Genomic DNA, 26,571 nt, shown 5'->3' on the forward strand with positions numbered 1-26,571 from the left:
CCGTAAGTCGCGCACATATGAGAGAAAAAATGACAAGAGGACAGATTGATATATCAAAGTGCCATATTGGAAAAGTATAAGTTCTTTGTTTACATGAATATTATCACTATAGAAAAAAAACTACAAGTTTAGTAAATTTCCATTTTACGTTATATTTAAACTAACGAATATATATATATATATATATATCAGTTATTGACATAAAATGTCTTTTTTATAACGCTAATGTTAAGTTCCAGGACTTTGTATGGGCCACTAATAATAATTGGTTTAACGTTAGCATAGTCGTGATATTCATATTGTCAGTTCAATGTTATGATTACTAAAGAGTTCCCTTATAAGTTGTTTAAAATTAGGTATGTGGAATCAATGCGGCTGACATAGTAACCTTACAGTAACGCACTGTACTATATCTTCACGGTTATTGATTCTTAAATGTCAGAAATTAAAAAAATCTGAATATTGCCAATAAAGATGGGTTATATGATCACACTAAAAAGCATGCTGCAGGGAAACTGGTTAAGTCATCACGTAAGTTTCCTAAACATGAAAAAAAAATGATGAGAACTTTAATAAGCACTTGACCATGGTTTAATCCAAAATGTTTTGTCTAGAAAACTACTTATTAATGGTAGTATTAATCGTATCAAGCTACTAAACATATCCTCAACCGAAAACTTTTAGAAGTAGTTCATATGGTATATATGTATAGCCAGTCTACGTGAAAAATGTATATAAATATATAAGAAGTACAGCCAACATAGTTAATTAACCAGAAAAAGAAATTATAAAACTCGCCTGGGTTGCTTTTTGAATTCGTTGTATTTGCCAGTGTTAGTTGTATGAGTTTGATTAAAATTCTCAGCCATCGTTTCGGAATACCTAGCTTATGTGTCCAGTATTTTAAAAAAATATTTAACATAACACGTATATATCAAAGGTAAAAGGTCTGGGGAGTTGTCGGTGAGGCGGAATGAGGAAAAAAAATTATTTTTAAGTAGATGCAGGGTGTGATTAGCTGCGTGGTTAGATTTTATCCTGCAGCCGAAACTGTCAACATCCTTGACTGACTAATTGGATGTGCCCAGCGAACCGTTTTAGTCATTTGTAAAGATTTATTATCTTTACATTTCGATTCCGTAATGGATTTGTCAGTTAAACGATCTAACAACACGTATGGTGGTTCATGATCTAGATAAGCCGGCTTTAGCCTATCAATACTTACTGTGTCGATGTTTCCATGTTTTTCTATCACGAAATATTCAAATGGAGGACTGAGTGGTGCTTTTATTTTGTCACATCTTATCCAGACGTGCGTGCAATTGCTTAGGTCTTTAGGTATATATACGGCGCGCGATTGTTCACGAGTATTAATCGGCTTAATTTTAGACATGTGGTCCCGTAGTTGATCTACATAATTTTCTAAATTAAGTTTTTGACTGTTAGTATTAGGGTTAATAAATTCACCTGGTAGTCTCAGAGTTGTTCCGAAAACCAGTTCCGCAGCTGAACACTGTGCGTCAGTTTTGACAGATGTTCCTATTCCCAACGTAACTAACGGTAGGAATTCTGTCCACTGATTGGGGTTTGAGTGAGATATAAGGGCGGTTTTTAGCTGACGGTGAAAACGTTCTACCATCCCATTAGCCTGAGGATGATATGCAGTGCAGCGTATCCTATTGGAGCCTAGAAGTTTAGCCAAGTTATTAAATAGTTCGGATTCGAATTGCGCTCCTCTATCCGTCGTTATTGTTATGGGTGTACCAAAAATGGTTACCCAGTTCTGCATGAAAACTTTGGCTACTGTTTCCGCTGTGATGTCCGCTATCGGGATGGCTATAGGGAATCTGGTAAATCGATCTATGCATGTAAAAAGATAATTGAAACCGTTTGAACGTGGTAAAGGACCTACCAAGTCGATATGCACATGGGCAAAACGTGCATCTGGTTGCGAGAAAACACCTATAGGTGAATTTGTGTGACGATTAATCTTTGATTGTTGACATGCTGAACACTCTCTAACCCATTTGTGTACATCCTTCTGTAAATTCGGCCATATATATCTGGCATTGATTAGTTTTGTTGAAGCTTTTGCGCCAGGATGAGACAAAGAATGAAAGTTATTATATATCAACTTTCGCATATTTTTGGGAACGAAAGGTCGCGGCATTGCCTTGGTCGTGTCACAATAAATTAGAATACCATCGATAGGTGATGGGAATTGTTTTAAATTAAGACTTGAATTGTTTGTTTTAAGTAGGTTTTGTAATTCTAGGTCCTGCTCTTGTTCGTATCTCAACGTTTCGAAGTTTACTGTAGACTGCTGTAGCACGTTCATTTCTAGTCTGGATAAAGCATCTGCCGCCTGATTGTCCTGACCTTTGACATGTCGGATATCGCTTGTGAACTGTGATATATAGTCAAGGTGTCGGACTTCTCGAGGTGAGTATTTATCGGCTCTCGCTTTTAATGCATTCGTCAGAGGTTTGTGATCTGTAAAGACTATAAATTCCCTACCTTCTAACATGTGTCGGAAGTGTTTAATGGTCAGGTAGATTGCAAGAAGTTCTCGCCCGAAGGTAGAATACCTTGTTTCGGCTGGAGCGAGTCTTTTCGAGAAGAAAGCAATTGGTTTCCAGGCGTTTTTAACCAGTTGGTTAAGGGTACCGCCTACTGCTTTATCTGAAGCATCCACCATCAAAGCAAGTGGGGAAAGAGAATTCGGATATATCAACGTAGTTGCTTGAGCCAGTTTATCTTTAAGCTGTTTAATAGCTTCGATGGCGTCAGAAGACAGTTTGAATTCTTTTGGTTTTCCTTTAAGTGAATCTGTCAAATGTTGCATTAATTGTGCACAACCTGGTATGAATCTGCGATAAAAGTTAATTAGACCTAGGAAACTCCTCAGTTGTGTTAGAGAACTAGGTATGGGGTATTGTTTGATGGTATCCACTTCTTTTTTGATAGGTTTAATCCCTTCTGGGCTTATTGTGTGACCGAGAAATTCTAAAGTTTGAACACCGAAAACACACTTACTTTGATGTATGTTTATTCCATGTTCATCCAGTCTTTTCAACACTGCTTGTACATGCTGTTCGTGTGATTGCAAATCGGGGCTGGCAATTAACAAGTCGTCTATATACCCCTGCGCAAATGGCATATCTCGAAGTAGGTTATCTATGAATCTTTGAAATGTCTGTGCCGCATTTCTCAGGCCGAATGGCATGCGTACAAACTCGAATAAGCCAAAGGGTGTATTAATAGCTGTCTTGGGAATATCTTCATCAGCCACCGGGATATTGTGATATGCCCTGACTAAATCAATTTTAGTGAATATGTTCATACCCTGTAAACCGTTTGTGAAATCTTGGATATGAGGTATTGGGTACCTATCTGGTACGGTTTGACGGTTCAGGGCTCTGTAATCCCCGCACGGTCGCCAGTCACCTTCATTCTTCTTTGGGACCATATGCAAAGGGGATGCCCATTGACTATCAGAGGGACGGATAATACCCAATTGTAGCATATAATCAAACTCGGCCCTAGCGATTTTGAGCTTATCTGGTGCTAGTCTCCTGGGTTTTGCAAAAACCGGTGCACCTTCGGTTTTGATAGTGTGACTTACTTTTAGTTTGTCTTTAGAAGGCTGTGGGTTTGGTTTAGTTAAGTTTGGAAATTCCGCGAGTATATCTTGGAATTTCGCTGTTGTTACTGGGGGAGTTTGAATCAAGTTAAGAGAGCTGATGTGACTTTCTTTGCCTTTTGTGTAATACGAAGTTTCTTTTAGTGATAATCGCCGTTTCCTGGTGTCAACTAGAAATTCGTATCTCTCTAGAAAGTCCATCCCCAGTATTGCCAGATCTAAGTCGGCTACCGTGAAAACCCAAGGGAATTGCCTCCTGAACCCCAAATCTAGGGTTAAAGTTTTCTGCCCAAATGTCGCGATTTTAGTTTTATTTGCAGCTTGAAGTGTAATTGATGATGTTTCTCGACTAATCTCAGTTTTATTTTGAGGGATGATGCTAAGAGCAGCGCCAGTATCCACCAAGAAATTCAAGCCAGAGTTTCTGTCTCTAACATAAAACAAGCGACTGTTTAGGCGCCCCTCCTCAGTCGTCGCGACCTGGGGAGGGGTTACTCGTTTCCCGCTGCCTTAGGATTATGCTTAGGCCAGGCGCATGGTTGCATGCACTTGGTTGAGTTGACACCAAACTTCCAGTGGTACCAACAAAACTGCCCAGATTGTCTGGACATTTGTGACCTGTTTTGTGACTTGGATCGTGGTCGTTGTGGTGACCTGCTCCTGTTTCTATGACCCATTTGCATTCTGGTGACAGCCTCAGTGAGACTCTTAATACTCGCAATGAGTCCTTCTATTACGGGGTCTTTTGCTGATTCTACTTTTTGTGTGTGATTTATTGTGCCTGATCCAGTTGGAGGACCTCTTTCCATTATTCTGTCGGCTATACGCGCTAAATGAGATAATGAGGTTTCAGGATCTTGTGCATCCAAACAGTGTTGGACGTAGCATGGGAGAGCTTGTATCCATCCTTGTTTTAGGACTGCTTCACCCACTGTGTTATCACCCACTAAGACTTGGAGGTGACGTAAAAACTGTGACGGCGACCGATCACCTAGTGTTTCACCTTGAAAAAGTCTTTGGATTCTTCGACTATCTGATAATGATATACGGTTCATTATCTCTCGTCTTAAGATGGTGTATGGTTGTGGTGATGGTGGATCTAAAATCAAGTCACGGACTTCTTTGGCGACTGAAGGAGGAAGGATAGAACACAAATCTCTATAGCGAATCCCTTCAGATTTGATATTGTGTCTCGTGAAATAATGCTCTAGTTGAGCAAACCACAACTCAGGATCACTACGATCAAATTCTGGAAGTCGGGATTTCGTAGTCATAACAGTGTCTATCTCCACTGGTGACAAATCATCCAGATTATGGGTTTCTATTGAGTCTGACATGAGGTATGTGACAAATATAGCAATAAAGTTAGCACGAAAAAATGGTTTCTATAACACGAATAACTTAAGGTAATTAAAAAAAGAGAAAAAACTATTTATATATCCAACTTAGTTTACGGATAATCAGGTCTGCTTTTACGATTGAGTACAAAAAATATAATATTAATAACAAAAATGAGGTTAAATTTGTGTTCAAAAGGGTTCACCAATTTCGTGTCTATTGGTAACCCTCGTGCTATTGATAGAAGAAACCAGACAAGTAGTGAATAGGTCTTTATTTCGATCTTAGCGCAGTCACAGTGGAGCGTGGGATTATCTGTTCAGACAAACAAAGGCTCTCAACATTCAATATAAGATAATAGGGAATATAACGCTTATATAAAACAAGGAAGTGAATGAATACTTGAACAATACTGTTTTGGCATATACTTGGTTGTTTGGGGTCAACTCTTAACCAACCAACCTAAGCTGTTACAGTGTCACAGACTAACTGAAGGAGTAAATATCATTTCCTCCTCCCAAAAGAAGTCACTTAGACTTTCAGTAAGTTCTTCATAGATTATAACTCCAAGCTTGGAATATTGGCATAAAAATCTAATACTTCCGGAGAGATATCAATGTTAGAAAAGGAAGTATGAGAATAGTTTAACCACATGGTCTACAAAGGGTTATCTACTTCAAGTTGATCACTGCACAAGTATTTCTTGATCGCATGGGAGCCGTCAAGTGTTTGCTTTCAGAATCATTGAGAACAATCTCAGCGATTGGGCCTTGCACATAGTACCAGGGTTTAGTTTTCCTGTGACAACTGAAGTTAGTGAAGCCTGACTCAGTACTTATAGCCCGGCAAAATAAGCTGAAAATATGTTCTGAATAAGTTAAACAATACATATGTATACCTCATATAAGAACAGTCAAGCCAAGTAAGCGAATAATTGAAAAAGTCAAAATGAAACTCGACAAAAACAAATAAATCGGCCTGTCAGGGAGCCGGAATAACTTATGTGAACTTGACATAGTACTAGACATTTTCGATGAGCGATGGCATGTATCGAGTGGTTATAGAAATACAAGGCTGAACCACTGACTCATGCTCCTGTCCATGGTATTAAACTGATTGTCACGCATTGGTTGTCCTTCACTCTGACGAGGATCAGTGATCTCTTTGAAGTTAATTAACTTAGCTGCCGGGTGATTTGGCCAAGGCTTATTGAAATTTCACTGGCTTTACAAACTAACTTGTCTGACTTACTATTTGATACTGACGCGTTCTATCTCTTCGCCTATAAATAATCCCTTGATACGGACAATATAAAAATTTCAGAGATCTACCTGACGACGACACCTACGAATCTTTATGACAACTTGAATTTTTTGCATGGATGTCGTCGGAAATAAGACACAATTAAGAGCAAAATAAATACGACCATTCAGGTGAAAAAATTAAATCACAAGAAATCTAGCAGGAAAAAAAGAATTTTATTACAGAACGCCAGTTCATTTTGAACTTAACAAAGCTTATAAGGCTACTTTTGTTTTACTGTCTCGATAAAAGTGATCTGTCATTTGCGATTATTCGAAAGTTGCGATGCATCTGTTGGGTGTATATTCTCTCTTTTTTCGCTCCGGAGGTGTGTTCTTGTCTTACCTTGTGTATGGTATTTATCAAGAAAAAATGTGAGCTAGTTGAGTTTCACGTATTTGATAAATTTTGTTAGTACGAAAACCAAGTATGGTCCTGGAATGGAGTTATTTGATTTTTATTTCTCTCTGTTGCTTTTCCAGTGCATAATAAACTTTATATTTTCACGAATAGGTAAATTTACGCCTAAAATTCTTTAATGATGTTACTAGCTCTCTGGTTTTGGCCAGAGTTATCAGTTCCTTCCTTGCAGCTTAAGTTTGGCATTTGTGGCTTTAGTTATATTACCGCAATGTACACAAGTAACACAAGTCTTAAGTATGTCACTTATCCTACCCAGGTTTGTAATAGTGTTGTTAAAACGTTTGTGTAGGTGATAGGAAAATCCATCAAACCAATTCCTGTAATGCTTCTGAGTGTATTGCTAGCCAAGCGGCGTTATCCTTTGCAGAAATACATTTTTGTGACAATGATTTCGTTCGGTGTAGCATTCTTCATGCTCAGGGGGCATTCAGCAGGAAATTCCGCGGGCGAATTTGGCCTTGGAGAGTGTCTCTTGGTATACTACGGCATTTCTACTTGTTAATTTAATTTTTTAAGATATCTTCGTTACTTCTCGATGGTGTTACTGGCGGAGTCCAAGAAGACCTTAGAAAACACAATGTCGGTTCCTACACTCTAATGATGCATATGAACTTTTGGTCTATCATCTATTTAGTTCCAGGTAAAAATTCTGACTCCTTCATATATATTGCACTTTTGACATTTACATAGTACCATCATGTGTCATGTTTTATCGACAAGCAGTTGTTCTGCTTTTAAACAAGTATTGTTAAAAAGTTCACATACCATTGAAAACACTTTTCTTCGTTTCATTTGTTTACAGTTTTACATATCATTATCACGCAGTTCTAAATGCACTTTTATTGCAGCAGGTGATTGATAATTTGACTTGCGTATATGCATTTCAAAGCTCGATGGTCAATTACAACGTAAAAGCTTGTTAAATTTAAGGATATAATTTGAATGTAGTGTAACGGCACTAATTTTTGATGTTGTTAATGAGACATTTATATGCGAGAGTGGCTAAGTCACCAGTGTTATTTGACTCGTCCTTTGTATTTTGATATTTAAATCTAGTGTGTGGTCAGAAAGGGCCGGAAGTAAACGTAAGGTGTGATTTTTTAATCTGTATGATTTGTACTTCAGTAACGCCTGAATAACTCGGTAAGGTTCAAATTGTTATTTGATTTTTGTCCCTTGAACTTGATAGGTGTTGATTCTTATAACTCAGTCGATAGCTTGGCCTATAACTTCCACTTGTGCTGATCGATAATTGTTCAGGCAATGTAATTATGTAGAGGACAACAATCGACTATAATCCAATTGCCAGGTTGTGAAGATACAACGATTGGACTTGCTAGGCTCTTGTTTAAAAGGAATGCTTTTCGTTTTTGGTTTGTCAAATATTTCCCAAAGCAATCTGACGAGTCGTAGTGTAAATCTACCCACTTATCTTGCTCTTTTTCCTTAATAACTTGATACTACATAACTGTTATATTTTCTTATTAATCTCTTAGTCCATTTTTACTCTTATTATTGTGATTTTTTGGAAATCAGCACACCGAACCCATGCAAATTTCCTCCAGTCTCTAAGTTGTTTCAGTCAGTTTTCCGCTATACGCACTGATTGGATTTCAGAATAGTTTTTTTTTATCACCCAGTACGTCATTTGTCTCACTTCTAAAAAATACCTAGCATTTCATTTCTTGTTAGTTCGCTATATTTTTGTTTGTCGAGTTTGGCTTTAAAATATATCAAAATTACTCCATACACTTCTCTTTTTTTTAAGTGACTGTGTTCTCCGGAGAAGTTTCGCCGTTTATGGAATTTATCAAACGCCATCCACATATTCTTTATGATATGAGTATTTTTGGCTTAACAAGTGCTGTTGGCCAGGTTAGTTATATTTTCAATAACCAGTTAGGTATTAGAGTATATTTAGCAAGTGCTTTAAGTTTCATTCACGTTTATCTTACTTGTCCAAGGTAAAAACGTGATAATATTACCACCTCAAGATGCCCTAAAGCTTAAATATACGAATGATTGGTATTGTGCATGGTAATAATAAGTCTTTTCAAAGTCTTCTTTGTGAGAGATGGTTAGGTTAAAAATATGTGGTTTAATAGTATTGAAATAAGACTGTTAAAATAAGTAAAACAACTGTTTAACTCCTCAGGACCATTCAAGGAGTTGGAGAATGCTGATTGTCGTGATGATGAAGTGAGAATTGGAAAACAACACGAACCATGAGAAAGTGGAAAAAAGAATCTGATAATCAAGCGAGTTCGTTGTTACTTGGCAGTCATTTGGTTAACTTCATCATGATATTCATGTTTATTTCTCCTTTGCACATGTGCTTATATTTAACTTTCATTGTAAGAGTGATCCTTCCGAACCATTTTTGGGATAGTTACGACTTCTGTGTATTGGTTAAATAGAACTATGTTTTCGGTTTGTAATACTGCAACACTGACCTATGAGGATCAAAGAATAAAATTGCTTAACTCTTTGACTACATTTATTTTGATTAGTTGAAGCCCATAAAATAAGTAAAATCAGTATCGCCATCTATTCACTGTCATATTTTTTAGTCGAACTTAACATACTAACGTAACTGGGTTTGTGAGTTATTTCAACTATTCTAACATAAAAGTATGTGTCAAGATCCGCTGCAATAGCTCAAATGAATTCGACTTTTATTGTCCTACAATTCTTTTACACGCTAGATTTTCCTTCCGTAAATTTATTTTCTTTCAACCACGTATTCTCTATGCTATTTAGCTTATCACCTCCATTAGTTTTATTATTTTGACTTTTGTTGATGTTAGTCGTATTGATTTCTTCACAGTGTGCATATATACAGTAAAGTACATTTTTGCCACGTTTTACATTGTTTCTGACTATGTCATTAAAATTTACCTAGTCTGAGTCCGCGCAGTAACTATGATCAGCAGCTGGAGACGTTTAGTGATATGGCTTTGAATCAGCCACAATAACATCACAGATGTGTTTGTTTCCTCTTGGATCTTGATTTTTAAGATTGCCTTACCCTTTTATATTTCATAGATTCATACTTTTTTCTCTGATAATATTGTGTATGCGTAATCTTTTATACTCCCACTGATGCTACTAATAATTCTACTACTTTGGCATTCGCCTTGGTTATTTCATCTAGTTGTGCTGGTTTTATGTTATAACTTGAACCGACGTATGTATGTGCAAGGTTCCACGTTGCTTATAACTGACATGCTGTTTTGGTTTATTTGTTGTATTGACAGTTGTCGAGTGTCTTATAGTCCACCTATTAAAGTTTTAGGAAAATGATATAAATACACTGAATAAAACAAAGTTTTTGTTGTTTGTTAATCATGATTCGTTTATATTAGACAGACATATGCCATCTTGAATCGTGTTCCTGATTTATCATATGTTTTTGCCCTTTTATCTTACTTTTCTTCTCCTTCCATGTCATCAGATATTCCTATTTGGTTTGATCACAAACTTCAGCCCATTAACTTGTTCAATTGTGACTACAACAAGAAAATTTTTCACAGTTCTCTTCTCAATTATTGTCTTTGGTCATAGTATGACAACATGCCAGTGGATAGGGACGGTATTAATATTTTCTGGCTTATTACTTGATCAGATCTATGGTAAAACACGTCCTAAACAGTCGTCCAACAACACAAATAATATCAATGGGACAGTGAATTCAGTTGAGAGTCACAGAGAATTAAGAAAGAAAAATGAATAATATGTTGCTTATACAAAAATATCAAAATGTAACAAATATATGATTTTTCTTTTTATATTGAATCCAATTTAATTGTTATGTCTTCTTGTTGTATATTTTTTACTTTTGAAATCCTAACTGAATCTACGAATCTACATTTGGTCACTATTAGGAATGGGTTCAATTAGTGACCAATATGATATTTAAAATTAATGATCACCAGGGAGGACTAAGGAGAGACAGTATTTGTTTTGAAGCCTTTTCATGAGATTAAATCATATACTTAAGCATATTTTGACACAGGTAGGTTACACATTTTCATCATTCATCACTAAAAAGAGTCAATAGATATATGTTGCTTCTTTTGGAGCATATAAATGAACTTCACTCACGTTCTAATGCGACTAGGTGCTTGTCTACCCTAGCCTGACAATGGGACTGCAAAAAATATCTTTGGAGAGCTGGGTAGGCACTTAGTCGACCATGAAGAGAACGTTCATTCCTATGTAGCCTGGGATAATCTGCAGCCTGCTGCAAAACTGGCAGTGAGCTCTGCTAGCAATGTTTAACAATGAACAGTGGTTTTTAAAAGTCTCTAGCAAATTGATTGGTACGTGGAAATTCATTACTAGAAGGTTCGAACGCAATAAAAAACGAAAGAGACGTAAATGCAAATTAATAAAATGTTTAAGCATAGGTCGTGCGCAGTGGAAGACAAAAAAGTAAAGGAAATGGAATATGAAATGACGATGCATAACACAAGTCAACTGTTGAGATTGTTCGGTCAAAAAGTCAGCTACTAGTGAAAATCCCTGAAGAAACAAAATTATGGTCCAATCTTGGATCACATGACTAAAGCGATTTAAGGGATATTTTATGGAACTGTCAAAATGGTCTAATTGTTCATTACCCATCTAAAGTCTAAATGAAAGACGTACATTGGGTTTCTAAGCCCATACAAGGTTGAAGAGGCCATAGCTAACCTGAGATGAGCAGATACAAGCCAGGTCCTTATGGTTTAGCCCTGGAAATATTTAGGGTCCTTATACAGTCTTAGTGGTGTGACTGGTAAAATAGCTAGTTTGGTATATAGAAATAATTCTATCAGATTAGTCTCGATCCGTGATTGACAAACTTGCTCTTTTATCTACATAGATGTTTCGAACAGCGGAAACCTAAGTGGGACAATTTCATTGTCTGTGTACTGATCCAAAAAATTATAGATGAGCACTTAATCTATGTTTTGCTATTTCTTCCCACCATTTTACGTTTTTTTTGTAAAGTATAGATGTTTTATGAATAATTCTTTATGCCATTTAGTTATGTCTACTAGCTATTTTGGATCAGTAGTATAAAACATGATTTAATAACTAGCTTTGGCGTGTGCTACTGATGTCTGCAGTTATAAATAGTATGTATCATCAATCGAAAATTAAATGCCTGGCATCAGAAGGTTGAGAAGATCGAAGAAAAGTGAATGAGAACAGAGAATGGTTAGTGTGGAAGCGAAAGAACAACGAAGTCTGTGACAATTGATGAACATTTTGCAAATGAAGTATTTACTATATAGTTCTCAGATTTTACTGAGACGTTCTGTAATTTTGCATTCACATACATTCGATTGTCCCCACTTGTGTTCTTGTTCACTACATAGCCACAATAAAATTAGAAGAATTAGAACTTTCAGACTACTGTAAAATGGAAGAATACCAAGTACGCTATGCTTCTCTTTATCAAACGTTGAAGGGTATTTACCGACCGTTTATATTTACCGAATTATCTCTGTTTAAAAAATGAAGAATAACAGAGGTTATGGTGTTTAGCTCTCATTATTGCAAAAGGAAATTTATTCTTAAAAAACATTACCTCATTAAAACGTAGAGTATTGGAATAGGTATATTTATGCAAATTCATACATGTTTAAGAACGAAAGGGGTGGAGGTAAGCGGTTAAATTCTTGCCATGCTTTTTCTTTAGTTTCTCCTAATTTATCATCCTAATATCTCAGTAAGTTTATCTCATACTAGCCGTACTGACAATACTTTATTTACATCATTCTGTACTTTATGCAAGCTACTAAGTAGTGATAGTTGGGAATTATCTAATCTGTTTATCGTTGTTTTTGAAATGAAGATAAAGCATCACTAGTGATTTTCTCGACAACAGCCATAACTGGCCGAAGTCATTTTGGAAATTGAGTCTTGCGCAAAATTCGGAAAAAGAATCAGGCATTTGTATACAAAATAGTATTATTACTAAAAGCAATATATTATCCACTGATCTCAATTCCAGAGGTGTCTGGGAAATAAAATCAAAATCAGAGGAGAGGTATTTCTCTCAAAATTTTTGTTAGAATAATTTACAAAAATTATACGGCAAACTAAATGCCTGGTAGTAACCATATCAATATCAGACAACAAATTTAAACAAAGCTATGTACACAATATATAGAGACTGTTATGTATAAGGAAATGTTCAGTGAACCTGAAAAGTGAGCCTAACCGTTAGAAATTTTAAGTTAATGTAATTAAGTGAGTTAAGTGTCACAAACTCATAAATGCTGAGAACTATCACACATTATTCTGAAGAGACATATTAGTCATACTTTCGAAAATGACAGACAACGAAATAAACTGCTGGATATCAGTAAGTAGTATAGTTGTTATATGAAAAGCACTAAAGCGCGAATAAGAATCGCTAGGTATAATTAATAATGTTATATGCTTTCATAAAGCAATACTTGGCAAAATATCTAACTGTCCAATATCTCAGAGGTACTGAGAGTAGCCTGTATGTAGTAGAACCGGGTTTATGGAAAGCACTACTAGTTTCTATCATTAGCAATCGTTTCCATAATAAATGGTTCTCGTCTACTTTAGCATAATATGAAGAAAAAGTGTAAGCTATAATAAATAATCTATTGACACGGCTTCCTCTAATTGTTGCTTGTTTATTTATATCAATTCAGTATTTAATCCACGTACGTTGACTTGCTGCACTCAAATTTTTCCCAATCAGTTCCATCAATCATGATTCCAAAGTTAGAAACGTTGTTCTTCGGTTCTTATTGTCTTGTAAATCTGATATAATGGCGAATACTGTTGGTCACCTTGTAAATATATATATAAAGTGACTTCGCTCGGATTTGCAATTAATATGGAGGTGTGGAATACAGCCGGAGACATACATATTATTGGTTGTGTTATGTCTTACAACCAACCAGTATGTGTAGACTACCTAAAGCAACCAACACGCAGCAAGGACCAGGAAAACTGATACTCTATGTCTGAAGGTTGGTTCAATACTAAATAGTCCCGAACGAAGAGGAAGAAGTGAAGATCAATGTCCACCATTTCAGGCTAGTTATTATATTTCAGACATTCATTTATATTGCCTATAAGACTAGACCACGCAGCAGACCAATGGGGTAACAGTATCAACACAGAACAACGACACCAACGATATGAAACCGGAATACTAGGTAGACAATTAATCGGTCCTAGTTTATGCTTGGGAAATGCTATGACAACAAATTACAGTTCAAGTAAAAGCTTAGAACTAGGGTAATGTTATGACCTTGCGTCTCCCAATTATTTTGTTTTTGCCAAAATCCCCGTCGCCAATTGTTATGACCTTGGGTGTCTGGTTTTTTCTGTCACACGACTTATCTACCAATCCGAATACGACTTATACGAATCTTCACACTAGGCCAACCAATGACGCTTAACCGGTGTGGGCAGTTTAGTGTCCTTATTGGTCCTATGTCCTACGAGCCCTTCCACTTGAGTCCAGAACAAGATACCAGCTTCCGAATCAGAGCAGATCGTTTATTTCAGGCATACTTCGTTTATATATCCATCACACAGACCTCAACGTACCATAAAATAGGAAATAATATTTGTACACAAATAAGCCCAAAAAGTGGCTGTGGATGTGGGAGGCAGTAGTTAATAAGCTGAACATAACTTAAGAACCGTAAATCGTACAATAATAAGTTATAGGTCAAAATAAAGCTTATAATAAGAGGAATATAAATATATGTAATGTAATTGTTGAATAATTATACAATAAGAATATTTATAGAATATTAGTCCATTAATAGTCCTCGGGAGTTACCTGTAATTTAATCTCCACTCGGACATAACACCTCCCCCTTTTTTTTTTGAAAAACCCAACTTTAGATTCTGATTTAAAAAAAGAATCATATGTGACTTTAAATTCCTCAACATTCTCCTCCTCCTCGAAATAATGTTGGGTCCTTATGGCTCCAAAATACAACTAGTAGGACTTTATTTAAACCATGTTTCTCGTATTGACTGGAGAAGCCACTAAAAATGACTAGATGATGATGAACGGCCTTTGATCTGAGTTCATTATTTTCAAATTCATTATGAATCTCGTTAGCAGATAACGAGTCATTAAGAAAGTCAACGTCTAACAGAATTAAATTAGATTTTTGGCCATCATTCGACTCAGCTGACATATTTCCCTCATTGTTATAAGAAGTTTCATCAAAATCATATGCATTATTCTGAGAATCAATATCTGACACACTGTCATTAGAAATGGGATAGGTTGACTCAATATAAAATTCTGTCTTCCGGTGATTTTGAGTAACATCTGGTACAATTTGGTTCATCGTGTTGCTCCAGTTATTTTCTGAATACGAGTCACCATAGCTTTCTCGACTACTAGCACGTGGACCACAATTTTGTTCGAGCTGACGTTTATTTTCGCAGCTAGACAGTACCAGTAGTGTTTCATTTGATTCTGGACTCTGGGCATCATCTACAGGATCTGGCTCCTGACCATCTGGTATTGTCACAACTTCATGTGCATTTAGCACAATATTTTCCTGCTCTGAGCTGGACACGTTACCAATATTACGTTTTCCTTCTGGTATAGAGGGATTTGAATCCTGCACAGGATATGCTTCTGAAATGTCCATTACTGCACCATTATCTGCATGATATATAGATTTCTTATTTTCTGCTTGAATGCAAAGTCTGCCCAAAACTGTTATAAATAGCTCTTGTTGCAAGGCAAACATCTTCTGCTGGTGCTGTAATATTAACCGCAACTGTTCGAAAGAAATCGACATTTTTTTTGTTGCCAATAATATTAGCTCCAAAAATCACCGGCAATTATACAGCTAATTTATTTCCAAAATCTGAGTCACCACTTGTATTATTATTATTTCTTTGTTGCCAAAATCCCCGTCGCCAGTTGTTATGACCTTGCGTCTCCCAATTATTTTGTTTTTGCCAAAATCCCCGTCGCCAATTGTTATGACCTTGGGTGTCTGGTTTTTCTGTCACACGACTTATCTACCAATCCGAATACGACTTATACGAATCTTCACACTAGGCCAACCAATGACGCTTAACCGGTGTGGGCAGTTTAGTGTCCTTATTGGTCCTATGTCCTACGAGCCCTTCCACTTGAGTCCAGAACAAGATACCAGCTTCCGAATCAGAGCAGATCGTTTATTTCAGGCATACTTCGTTTATATATCCATCACACAGACCTCAACGTACCATAAAATAGGAAATAATATTTGTACACAAATAAGCCCAAAAAGTGGCTGTGGATGTGGGAGGCAGTAGTTAATAAGCTGAACATAACTTAAGAACCGTAAATCGTACAATAATAAGTTATAGGTCAAAATAAAGCTTATAATAAGAGGAATATAAATATATGTAATGTAATTGTTGAATAATTATACAATAAGAATATTTATAGAATATTAGTCCATTAATAGTCCTCGGGAGTTACCTGTAATTTAATCTCCACTCGGACATAACACCTCCCCTTTTTTTTTTTTGAAAAACCCAACTTTAGATTCTGATTTAAAAAAAGAATCATATGTGACTTTAAATTCCTCAACATTCTCCTCCTCCTCGAAATAATGTTGGGTCCTTATGGCTCCAAAATACAACTAGTAGGACTTTATTTAAACCATGTTTCTCGTATTGACTGGAGAAGCCACTAAAAATGACTAGATGATGATGAACGGCCTTTGATCTGAGTTCATTATTTTCAAATTCATTATGAATCTCGTTAGCAGATAACGAGTCATTAAGAAAGTCAACGTCTAACAGAATTAAATTAGATTTTTGGCCATCATTCGACTCAGCTGACATATTTCCCTCATTGTTATAAGAAGTTTCATCAAAATCATATGCATTATTCTGAGAATCAATATCTGACACACTGTCATTAGAAATGGGATAGGTTGACTCAATATAAAATTCTGTCTTCCGGTGATTTTGAGTAACATCTGGTACAATTTGGTTCATCGTGTTGCTCCAGTTATTTTCTGAATACGAGTCACCATAGCTTTCTCGACTACTAGCACGTGGACCACAATTTTGTTCGAGCTGACGTTTATTTTCGCAGCTAGACAGTACCAGTAGTGTTTCATTTGATTCTGGACTCTGGGCATCATCTACAGGATCTGGCTCCTGATCATCTGGTATTGTCACAACTTCATGTGCATTTAGCACAATATTTTCCTGCTCTGAGCTGGACACGTTACCAATATTACGTTTTCCTTCTGGTATAGAGGGATTTGAATCCTGCACAGGATATGCTTCTGAAATGTCCATTACTGCACCATTATCTGCATGATATATAGATTTCTTATTTTCTGCTTGAATGCAAAGTCTGCCCAAAACTGTTATAAATAGCTCTTGTTGCAAGGCAAACATCTTCTGCTGGTGCTGTAATATTAACCGCAACTGTTCGAAAGAAATCGACATTTTTTTTGTTGCCAATAATATTAGCTCCAAAAATCACCGGCAATTATACAGCTAATTTATTTCCAAAATCTGAGTCACCACTTGTATTATTATTATTTCTTTGTTGCCAAAATCCCCGTCGCCAGTTGTTATGACCTTGCGTCTCCCAATTATTTTGTTTTTGCCAAAATCCCCGTCGCCAATTGTTATGACCTTGGGTGTCTGGTTTTTCTGTCACACGACTTATCTACCAATCCGAATACGACTTATACGAATCTTCACACTAGGCCAACCAATGACGCTTAACCGGTGTGGGCAGTTTAGTGTCCTTATTGGTCCTATGTCCTACGAGCCCTTCCACTTGAGTCCAGAACAAGATACCAGCTTCCGAATCAGAGCAGATCGTTTATTTCAGGCATACTTCGTTTATATATCCATCACACAGACCTCAACGTACCATAAAATAGGAAATAATATTTGTACACAAATAAGCCCAAAAAGTGGCTGTGGATGTGGGAGGCAGTAGTTAATAAGCTGAACATAACTTAAGAACCGTAAATCGTACAATAATAAGTTATAGGTCAAAATAAAGCTTATAATAAGAGGAATATAAATATATGTAATGTAATTGTTGAATAATTATACAATAAGAATATTTATAGAATATTAGTCCATTAATAGTCCTCGGGAGTTACCTGTAATTTAATCTCCACTCGGACATAACACCTCCCCTTTTTTTTTTTTGAAAAACCCAACTTTAGATTCTGATTTAAAAAAAGAATCATATGTGACTTTAAATTCCTCAACATTCTCCTCCTCCTCGAAATAATGTTGGGTCCTTATGGCTCCAAAATACAACTAGTAGGACTTTATTTAAACCATGTTTCTCGTATTGACTGGAGAAGCCACTAAAAATGACTAGATGATGATGAACGGCCTTTGATCTGAGTTCATTATTTTCAAATTCATTATGAATCTCGTTAGCAGATAACGAGTCATTAAGAAAGTCAACGTCTAACAGAATTAAATTAGATTTTTGGCCATCATTCGACTCAGCTGACATATTTCCCTCATTGTTATAAGAAGTTTCATCAAAATCATATGCATTATTCTGAGAATCAATATCTGACACACTGTCATTAGAAATGGGATAGGTTGACTCAATATAAAATTCTGTCTTCCGGTGATTTTGAGTAACATCTGGTACAATTTGGTTCATCGTGTTGCTCCAGTTATTTTCTGAATACGAGTCACCATAGCTTTCTCGACTACTAGCACGTGGACCACAATTTTGTTCGAGCTGACGTTTATTTTCGCAGCTAGACAGTACCAGTAGTGTTTCATTTGATTCTGGACTCTGGGCATCATCTACAGGATCTGGCTCCTGACCATCTGGTATTGTCACAACTTCATGTGCATTTAGCACAATATTTTCCTGCTCTGAGCTGGACACGTTACCAATATTACGTTTTCCTTCTGGTATAGAGGGATTTGAATCCTGCACAGGATATGCTTCTGAAATGTCCATTACTGCACCATTATCTGCATGATATATAGATTTCTTATTTTCTGCTTGAATGCAAAGTCTGCCCAAAACTGTTATAAATAGCTCTTGTTGCAAGGCAAACATCTTCTGCTGGTGCTGTAATATTAACCGCAACTGTTCGAAAGAAATCGACATTTTTTTTGTTGCCAATAATATTAGCTCCAAAAATCACCGGCAATTATACAGCTAATTTATTTCCAAAATCTGAGTCACCACTTGTATTATTATTATTTCTTTGTTGCCAAAATCCCCGTCGCCAGTTGTTATGACCTTGCGTCTCCCAATTATTTTGTTTTTGCCAAAATCCCCGTCGCCAATTGTTATGACCTTGGGTGTCTGGTTTTTCTGTCACACGACTTATCTACCAATCCGAATACGACTTATACGAATCTTCACACTAGGCCAACCAATGACGTTTAACCGGTGTGGGCAGTTTAGTGTCCTTATTGGTCCTATGTCCTACGAGCCCTTCCACTTGAGTCCAGAACAAGATACCAGCTTCCGAATCAGAGCAGATCGTTTATTTCAGGCATACTTCGTTTATATATCCATCACACAGACCTCAACGTACCATAAAATAGGAAATAATATTTGTACACAAATAAGCCCAAAAAGTGGCTGTGGATGGGAGGCAGTAGTTAATAAGCTGAACATAACTTAAGAACCGTAAATCGTACAATAATAAGTTATAGGTCAAAATAAAGCTTATAATAAGAGGAATATAAATATATGTAATGTAATTGTTGAATAATTATACAATAAGAATATTTATAGAATATTAGTCCATTAATAGTCCTCGGGAGTTACCTGTAATTTAATCTCCACTCGGACATAACACCTCCCCCTTTTTTTTTTGAAAAACCCAACTTTAGATTCTGATTTAAAAAAGAATCATATGTGACTTTAAATTCCTCAACATTCTCCTCCTCCTCGAAATAATGTTGGGTCCTTATGGCTCCAAAATACAACTAGTAGGACTTTATTTAAACCATGTTTCTCGTATTGACTGGAGAAGCCACTAAAAATGACTAGATGATGATGAACGGCCTTTGATCTGAGTTCATTATTTTCAAATTCATTATGAATCTCGTTAGCAGATAACGAGTCATTAAGAAAGTCAACGTCTAACAGAATTAAATTAGATTTTTGGCCATCATTCGACTCAGCTGACATATTTCCCTCATTGTTATAAGAAGTTTCATCAAAATCATATGCATTATTCTGAGAATCAATATCTGACACACTGTCATTAGAAATGGGATAGGTTGACTCAATATAAAATTCTGTCTTCCGGTGATTTTGAGTAACATCTGGTACAATTTGGTTCATCGTGTTGCTCCAGTTATTTTCTGAATACGAGTCACCATAGCTTTCTCGACTACTAGCACGTGGACCACAATTTTGTTCGAGCTGACGTTTATTTTCGCAGCTAGACAGTACCAGTAGTGTTTCATTTGATTCTGGACTCTGGGCATCATCTACAGGATCTGGCTCCTGATCATCTGGTATTGTCACAACTTCATGTGCATTTAGCACAATATTTTCCTGCTCTGAGCTGGACACGTTACCAATATTACGTTTTCCTTCTGGTATAGAGGGATTTGAATCCTGCACAGGATATGCTTCTGAAATGTCCATTACTGCACCATTATCTGCATGATATATAGATTTCTTATTTTCTGCTTGAATGCAAAGTCTGCCCAAAACTGTTATAAATAGCTCTTGTTGCAAGGCAAACATCTTCTGCTGGTGCTGTAATATTAACCGCAACTGTTCGAAAGAAATCGACATTTTTTTTGTTGCCAATAATATTAGCTCCAAAAATCACCGGCAATTATACAGCTAATTTATTTCCAAAATCTGAGTCACCACTTGTATTATTATTATTTCTTTGTTGCCAAAATCCCCGTCGCCAGTTGTTATGACCTTGCGTCTCCCAATTATTTTGTTTTTGCCAAAATCCCCGTCGCCAATTGTTATGACCTTGGGTGTCTGGTTTTTCTGTCACACGACTTATCTACCAATCCGAATACGACTTATACGAATCTTCACACTAGGCCAACCAATGACGTTTAACCGGTGTGGGCAGTTTAGTGTCCTTATTGGTCCTATGTCCTACGAGCCCTTCCACTTGAGTCCAGAACAAGATACCAGCTTCCGAATCAGAGCAGATCGTTTATTTCAGGCATACTTCGTTTATATATCCATCACACAGACCTCAACGTACCATAAAATAGGAAATAATATTTGTACACAAATAAGCCCAAAAAGTGGCTGTGGATGTGGGAGGCAGTAGTTAATAAGCTGAACATAACTTAAGAACCGTAAATCGTACAATAATAAGTTATAGGTCAAAATAAAGCTTATAATAAGAGGAATATAAATATATGTAATGTAATTGTTGAATAATTATACAATAAGAATATTTATAGAATATTAGTCCATTAATAGTCCTCGGGAGTTACCTGTAATTTAATCTCCACTCGGACATAACACCTCCCCTTTTTTTTTTTTGAAAAACCCAACTTTAGATTCTGATTTAAAAAAAGAATCATATGTGACTTTAAATTCCTCAACATTCTCCTCCTCCTCGAAATAATGTTGGGTCCTTATGGCTCCAAAATACAACTAGTAGGACTTTATTTAAACCATGTTTCTCGTATTGACTGGAGAAGCCACTAAAAATGACTAGATGATGATGAACGGCCTTTGATCTGAGTTCATTATTTTCAAATTCATTATGAATCTCGTTAGCAGATAACGAGTCATTAAGAAAGTCAACGTCTAACAGAATTAAATTAGATTTTTGGCCATCATTCGACTCAGCTGACATATTTCCCTCATTGTTATAAGAAGTTTCATCAAAATCATATGCATTATTCTGAGAATCAATATCTGACACACTGTCATTAGAAATGGGATAGGTTGACTCAATATAAAATTCTGTCTTCCGGTGATTTTGAGTAACATCTGGTACAATTTGGTTCATCGTGTTGCTCCAGTTATTTTCTGAATACGAGTCACCATAGCTTTCTCGACTACTAGCACGTGGACCACAATTTTGTTCGAGCTGACGTTTATTTTCGCAGCTAGACAGTACCAGTAGTGTTTCATTTGATTCTGGACTCTGGGCATCATCTACAGGATCTGGCTCCTGATCATCTGGTATTGTCACAACTTCATGTGCATTTAGCACAATATTTTCCTGCTCTGAGCTGGACACGTTACCAATATTACGTTTTCCTTCTGGTATAGAGGGATTTGAATCCTGCACAGGATATGCTTCTGAAATGTCCATTACTGCACCATTATCTGCATGATATATAGATTTCTTATTTTCTGCTTGAATGCAAAGTCTGCCCAAAACTGTTATAAATAGCTCTTGTTGCAAGGCAAACATCTTCTGCTGGTGCTGTAATATTAACCGCAACTGTTCGAAAGAAATCGACATTTTTTTTGTTGCCAATAATATTAGCTCCAAAAATCACCGGCAATTATACAGCTAATTTATTTCCAAAATCTGAGTCACCACTTGTATTATTATTATTTCTTTGTTGCCAAAATCCCCGTCGCCAGTTGTTATGACCTTGCGTCTCCCAATTATTTTGTTTTTGCCAAAATCCCCGTCGCCAATTGTTATGACCTTGGGTGTCTGGTTTTTCTGTCACACGACTTATCTACCAATCCGAATACGACTTATACGAATCTTCACACTAGGCCAACCAATGACGTTTAACCGGTGTGGGCAGTTTAGTGTCCTTATTGGTCCTATGTCCTACGAGCCCTTCCACTTGAGTCCAGAACAAGATACCAGCTTCCGAATCAGAGCAGATCGTTTATTTCAGGCATACTTCGTTTATATATCCATCACACAGACCTCAACGTACCATAAAATAGGAAATAATATTTGTACACAAATAAGCCCAAAAAGTGGCTGTGGATGTGGGAGGCAGTAGTTAATAAGCTGAACATAACTTAAGAACCGTAAATCGTACAATAATAAGTTATAGGTCAAAATAAAGCTTATAATAAGAGGAATATAAATATATGTAATGTAATTGTTGAATAATTATACAATAAGAATATTTATAGAATATTAGTCCATTAATAGTCCTCGGGAGTTACCTGTAATTTAATCTCCACTCGGACATAACACCTCCCCCTTTTTTTTTTTTGAAAAACCCAACTTTAGATTCTGATTTAAAAAAAGAATCATATGTGACTTTAAATTCCTCAACATTCTCCTCCTCCTCGAAATAATGTTGGGTCCTTATGGCTCCAAAATACAACTAGTAGGACTTTATTTAAACCATGTTTCTCGTATTGACTGGAGAAGCCACTAAAAATGACTAGATGATGATGAACGGCCTTTGATCTGAGTTCATTATTTTCAAATTCATTATGAATCTCGTTAGCAGATAACGAGTCATTAAGAAAGTCAACGTCTAACAGAATTAAATTAGATTTTTGGCCATCATTCGACTCAGCTGACATATTTCCCTCATTGTTATAAGAAGTTTCATCAAAATCATATGCATTATTCTGAGAATCAATATCTGACACACTGTCATTAGAAATGGGATAGGTTGACTCAATATAAAATTCTGTCTTCCGGTGATTTTGAGTAACATCTGGTACAATTTGGTTCATCGTGTTGCTCCAGTTATTTTCTGAATACGAGTCACCATAGCTTTCTCGACTACTAGCACGTGGACCACAATTTTGTTCGAGCTGACGTTTATTTTCGCAGCTAGACAGTACCAGTAGTGTTTCATTTGATTCTGGACTCTGGGCATCATCTACAGGATCTGGCTCCTGATCATCTGGTATTGTCACAACTTCATGTGCATTTAGCACAATATTTTCCTGCTCTGAGCTGGACACGTTACCAATATTACGTTTTCCTTCTGGTATAGAGGGATTTGAATCCTGCACAGGATATGCTTCTGAAATGTCCATTACTGCACCATTATCTGCATGATATATAGATTTCTTATTTTCTGCTTGAATGCAAAGTCTGCCCAAAACTGTTATAAATAGCTCTTGTTGCAAGGCAAACATCTTCTGCTGGTGCTGTAATATTAACCGCAACTGTTCGAAAGAAATCGACATTTTTTTTGTTGCCAATAATATTAGCTCCAAAAATCACCGGCAATTATACAGCTAATTTATTTCCAAAATCTGAGTCACCACTTGTATTATTATTATTTCTTTGTTGCCAAAATCCCCGTCGCCAGTTGTTATGACCTTGCGTCTCCCAATTATTTTGTTTTTGCCAAAATCCCCGTCGCCAATTGTTATGACCTTGGGTGTCTGGTTTTTCTGTCACACGACTTATCTACCAATCCGAATACGACTTATACGAATCTTCACACTAGGCCAACCAATGACGTTTAACCGGTGTGGGCAGTTTAGTGTCCTTATTGGTCCTATGTCCTACGAGCCCTTCCACTTGAGTCCAGAACAAGATACCAGCTTCCGAATCAGAGCAGATCGTTTATTTCAGGCATACTTCGTTTATATATCCATCACACAGACCTCAACGTACCATAAAATAGGAAATAATATTTGTACACAAATAAGCCCAAAAAGTGGCTGTGGATGTGGGAGGCAGTAGTTAATAAGCTGAACATAACTTAAGAACCGTAAATCGTACAATAATAAGTTATAGGTCAAAATAAAGCTTATAATAAGAGGAATATAAATATATGTAATGTAATTGTTGAATAATTATACAATAAGAATATTTATAGAATATTAGTCCATTAATAGTCCTCGGGAGTTACCTGTAATTTAATCTCCACTCGGACATAACACCTCCCCCTTTTTTTTTTTGAAAAACCCAACTTTAGATTCTGATTTAAAAAAAGAATCATATGTGACTTTAAATTCCTCAACATTCTCCTCCTCCTCGAAATAATGTTGGGTCCTTATGGCTCCAAAATACAACTAGTAGGACTTTATTTAAACCATGTTTCTCGTATTGACTGGAGAAGCCACTAAAAATGACTAGATGATGATGAACGGCCTTTGATCTGAGTTCATTATTTTCAAATTCATTATGAATCTCGTTAGCAGATAACGAGTCATTAAGAAAGTCAACGTCTAACAGAATTAAATTAGATTTTTGGCCATCATTCGACTCAGCTGACATATTTCCCTCATTGTTATAAGAAGTTTCATCAAAATCATATGCATTATTCTGAGAATCAATATCTGACACACTGTCATTAGAAATGGGATAGGTTGACTCAATATAAAATTCTGTCTTCCGGTGATTTTGAGTAACATCTGGTACAATTTGGTTCATCGTGTTGCTCCAGTTATTTTCTGAATACGAGTCACCATAGCTTTCTCGACTACTAGCACGTGGACCACAATTTTGTTCGAGCTGACGTTTATTTTCGCAGCTAGACAGTACCAGTAGTGTTTCATTTGATTCTGGACTCTGGGCATCATCTACAGGATCTGGCTCCTGATCATCTGGTATTGTCACAACTTCATGTGCATTTAGCACAATATTTTCCTGCTCTGAGCTGGACACGTTACCAATATTACGTTTTCCTTCTGGTATAGAGGGATTTGAATCCTGCACAGGATATGCTTCTGAAATGTCCATTACTGCACCATTATCTGCATGATATATAGATTTCTTATTTTCTGCTTGAATGCAAAGTCTGCCCAAAACTGTTATAAATAGCTCTTGTTGCAAGGCAAACATCTTCTGCTGGTGCTGTAATATTAACCGCAACTGTTCGAAAGAAATCGACATTTTTTTTTGTTGCCAATAATATTAGCTCAAAAATCACCGGCAATTATACAGCTAATTTATTTCCAAAATCTGAGTCACCACTTGTATTATTATTATTTCTTTGTTGCCAAAATCCCCGTCGCCAGTTGTTATGACCTTGCGTCTCCCAATTATTTTGTTTTTGCCAAAATCCCCGTCGCCAATTGTTATGACCTTGGGTGTCTGGTTTTTCTGTCACACGACTTATCTACCAATCCGAATACGACTTATACGAATCTTCACACTAGGCCAACCAATGACGTTTAACCGGTGTGGGCAGTTTAGTGTCCTTATTGGTCCTATGTCCTACGAGCCCTTCCACTTGAGTCCAGAACAAGATACCAGCTTCCGAATCAGAGCAGATCGTTTATTTCAGGCATACTTCGTTTATATATCCATCACACAGACCTCAACGTACCATAAAATAGGAAATAATATTTGTACACAAATAAGCCCAAAAAGTGGCTGTGGATGTGGGAGGCAGTAGTTAATAAGCTGAACATAACTTAAGAACCGTAAATCGTACAATAATAAGTTATAGGTCAAAATAAAGCTTATAATAAGAGGAATATAAATATATGTAATGTAATTGTTGAATAATTATACAATAAGAATATTTATAGAATATTAGTCCATTAATAGTCCTCGGGAGTTACCTGTAATTTAATCTCCACTCGGACATAACACCTCCCCTTTTTTTTTTTTGAAAAACCCAACTTTAGATTCTGATTTAAAAAAAGAATCATATGTGACTTTAAATTCCTCAACATTCTCCTCCTCCTCGAAATAATGTTGGGTCCTTATGGCTCCAAAATACAACTAGTAGGACTTTATTTAAACCATGTTTCTCGTATTGACTGGAGAAGCCACTAAAAATGACTAGATGATGATGAACGGCCTTTGATCTGAGTTCATTATTTTCAAATTCATTATGAATCTCGTTAGCAGATAACGAGTCATTAAGAAAGTCAACGTCTAACAGAATTAAATTAGATTTTTGGCCATCATTCGACTCAGCTGACATATTTCCCTCATTGTTATAAGAAGTTTCATCAAAATCATATGCATTATTCTGAG

At 36.4% G+C, this 26,571-nt stretch overlaps 1 protein-coding gene across 1 annotated transcript; it reads left to right on the top strand.

Moving 5' to 3' along the window:
• Nucleotides 1-6,535: 6,535 nt before the first annotated feature.
• On the top strand, nt 6,536-12,831 carry MS3_00006293 (uncharacterized protein). The gene is made up of 7 exons (XM_051214425.1): nt 6,536-6,657; nt 6,699-6,796; nt 6,835-6,962; nt 6,996-7,181; nt 7,223-7,346; nt 8,475-8,581; nt 10,161-12,831. Exons 1-7 carry the CDS (start codon nt 6,569-6,571, stop codon nt 10,437-10,439), a joined length of 1,011 nt encoding a protein of 336 aa, XP_051067595.1. The 5' UTR covers nt 6,536-6,568; the 3' UTR covers nt 10,440-12,831.
• Nucleotides 12,832-26,571: the final 13,740 nt, after the last annotated feature.

This window comes from Schistosoma haematobium, chromosome 2 (genome assembly GCF_000699445.3).
Source record: "Schistosoma haematobium chromosome 2, whole genome shotgun sequence".
In the NCBI taxonomy this organism is placed as follows: domain Eukaryota; kingdom Metazoa; phylum Platyhelminthes; class Trematoda; order Strigeidida; family Schistosomatidae; genus Schistosoma; species Schistosoma haematobium.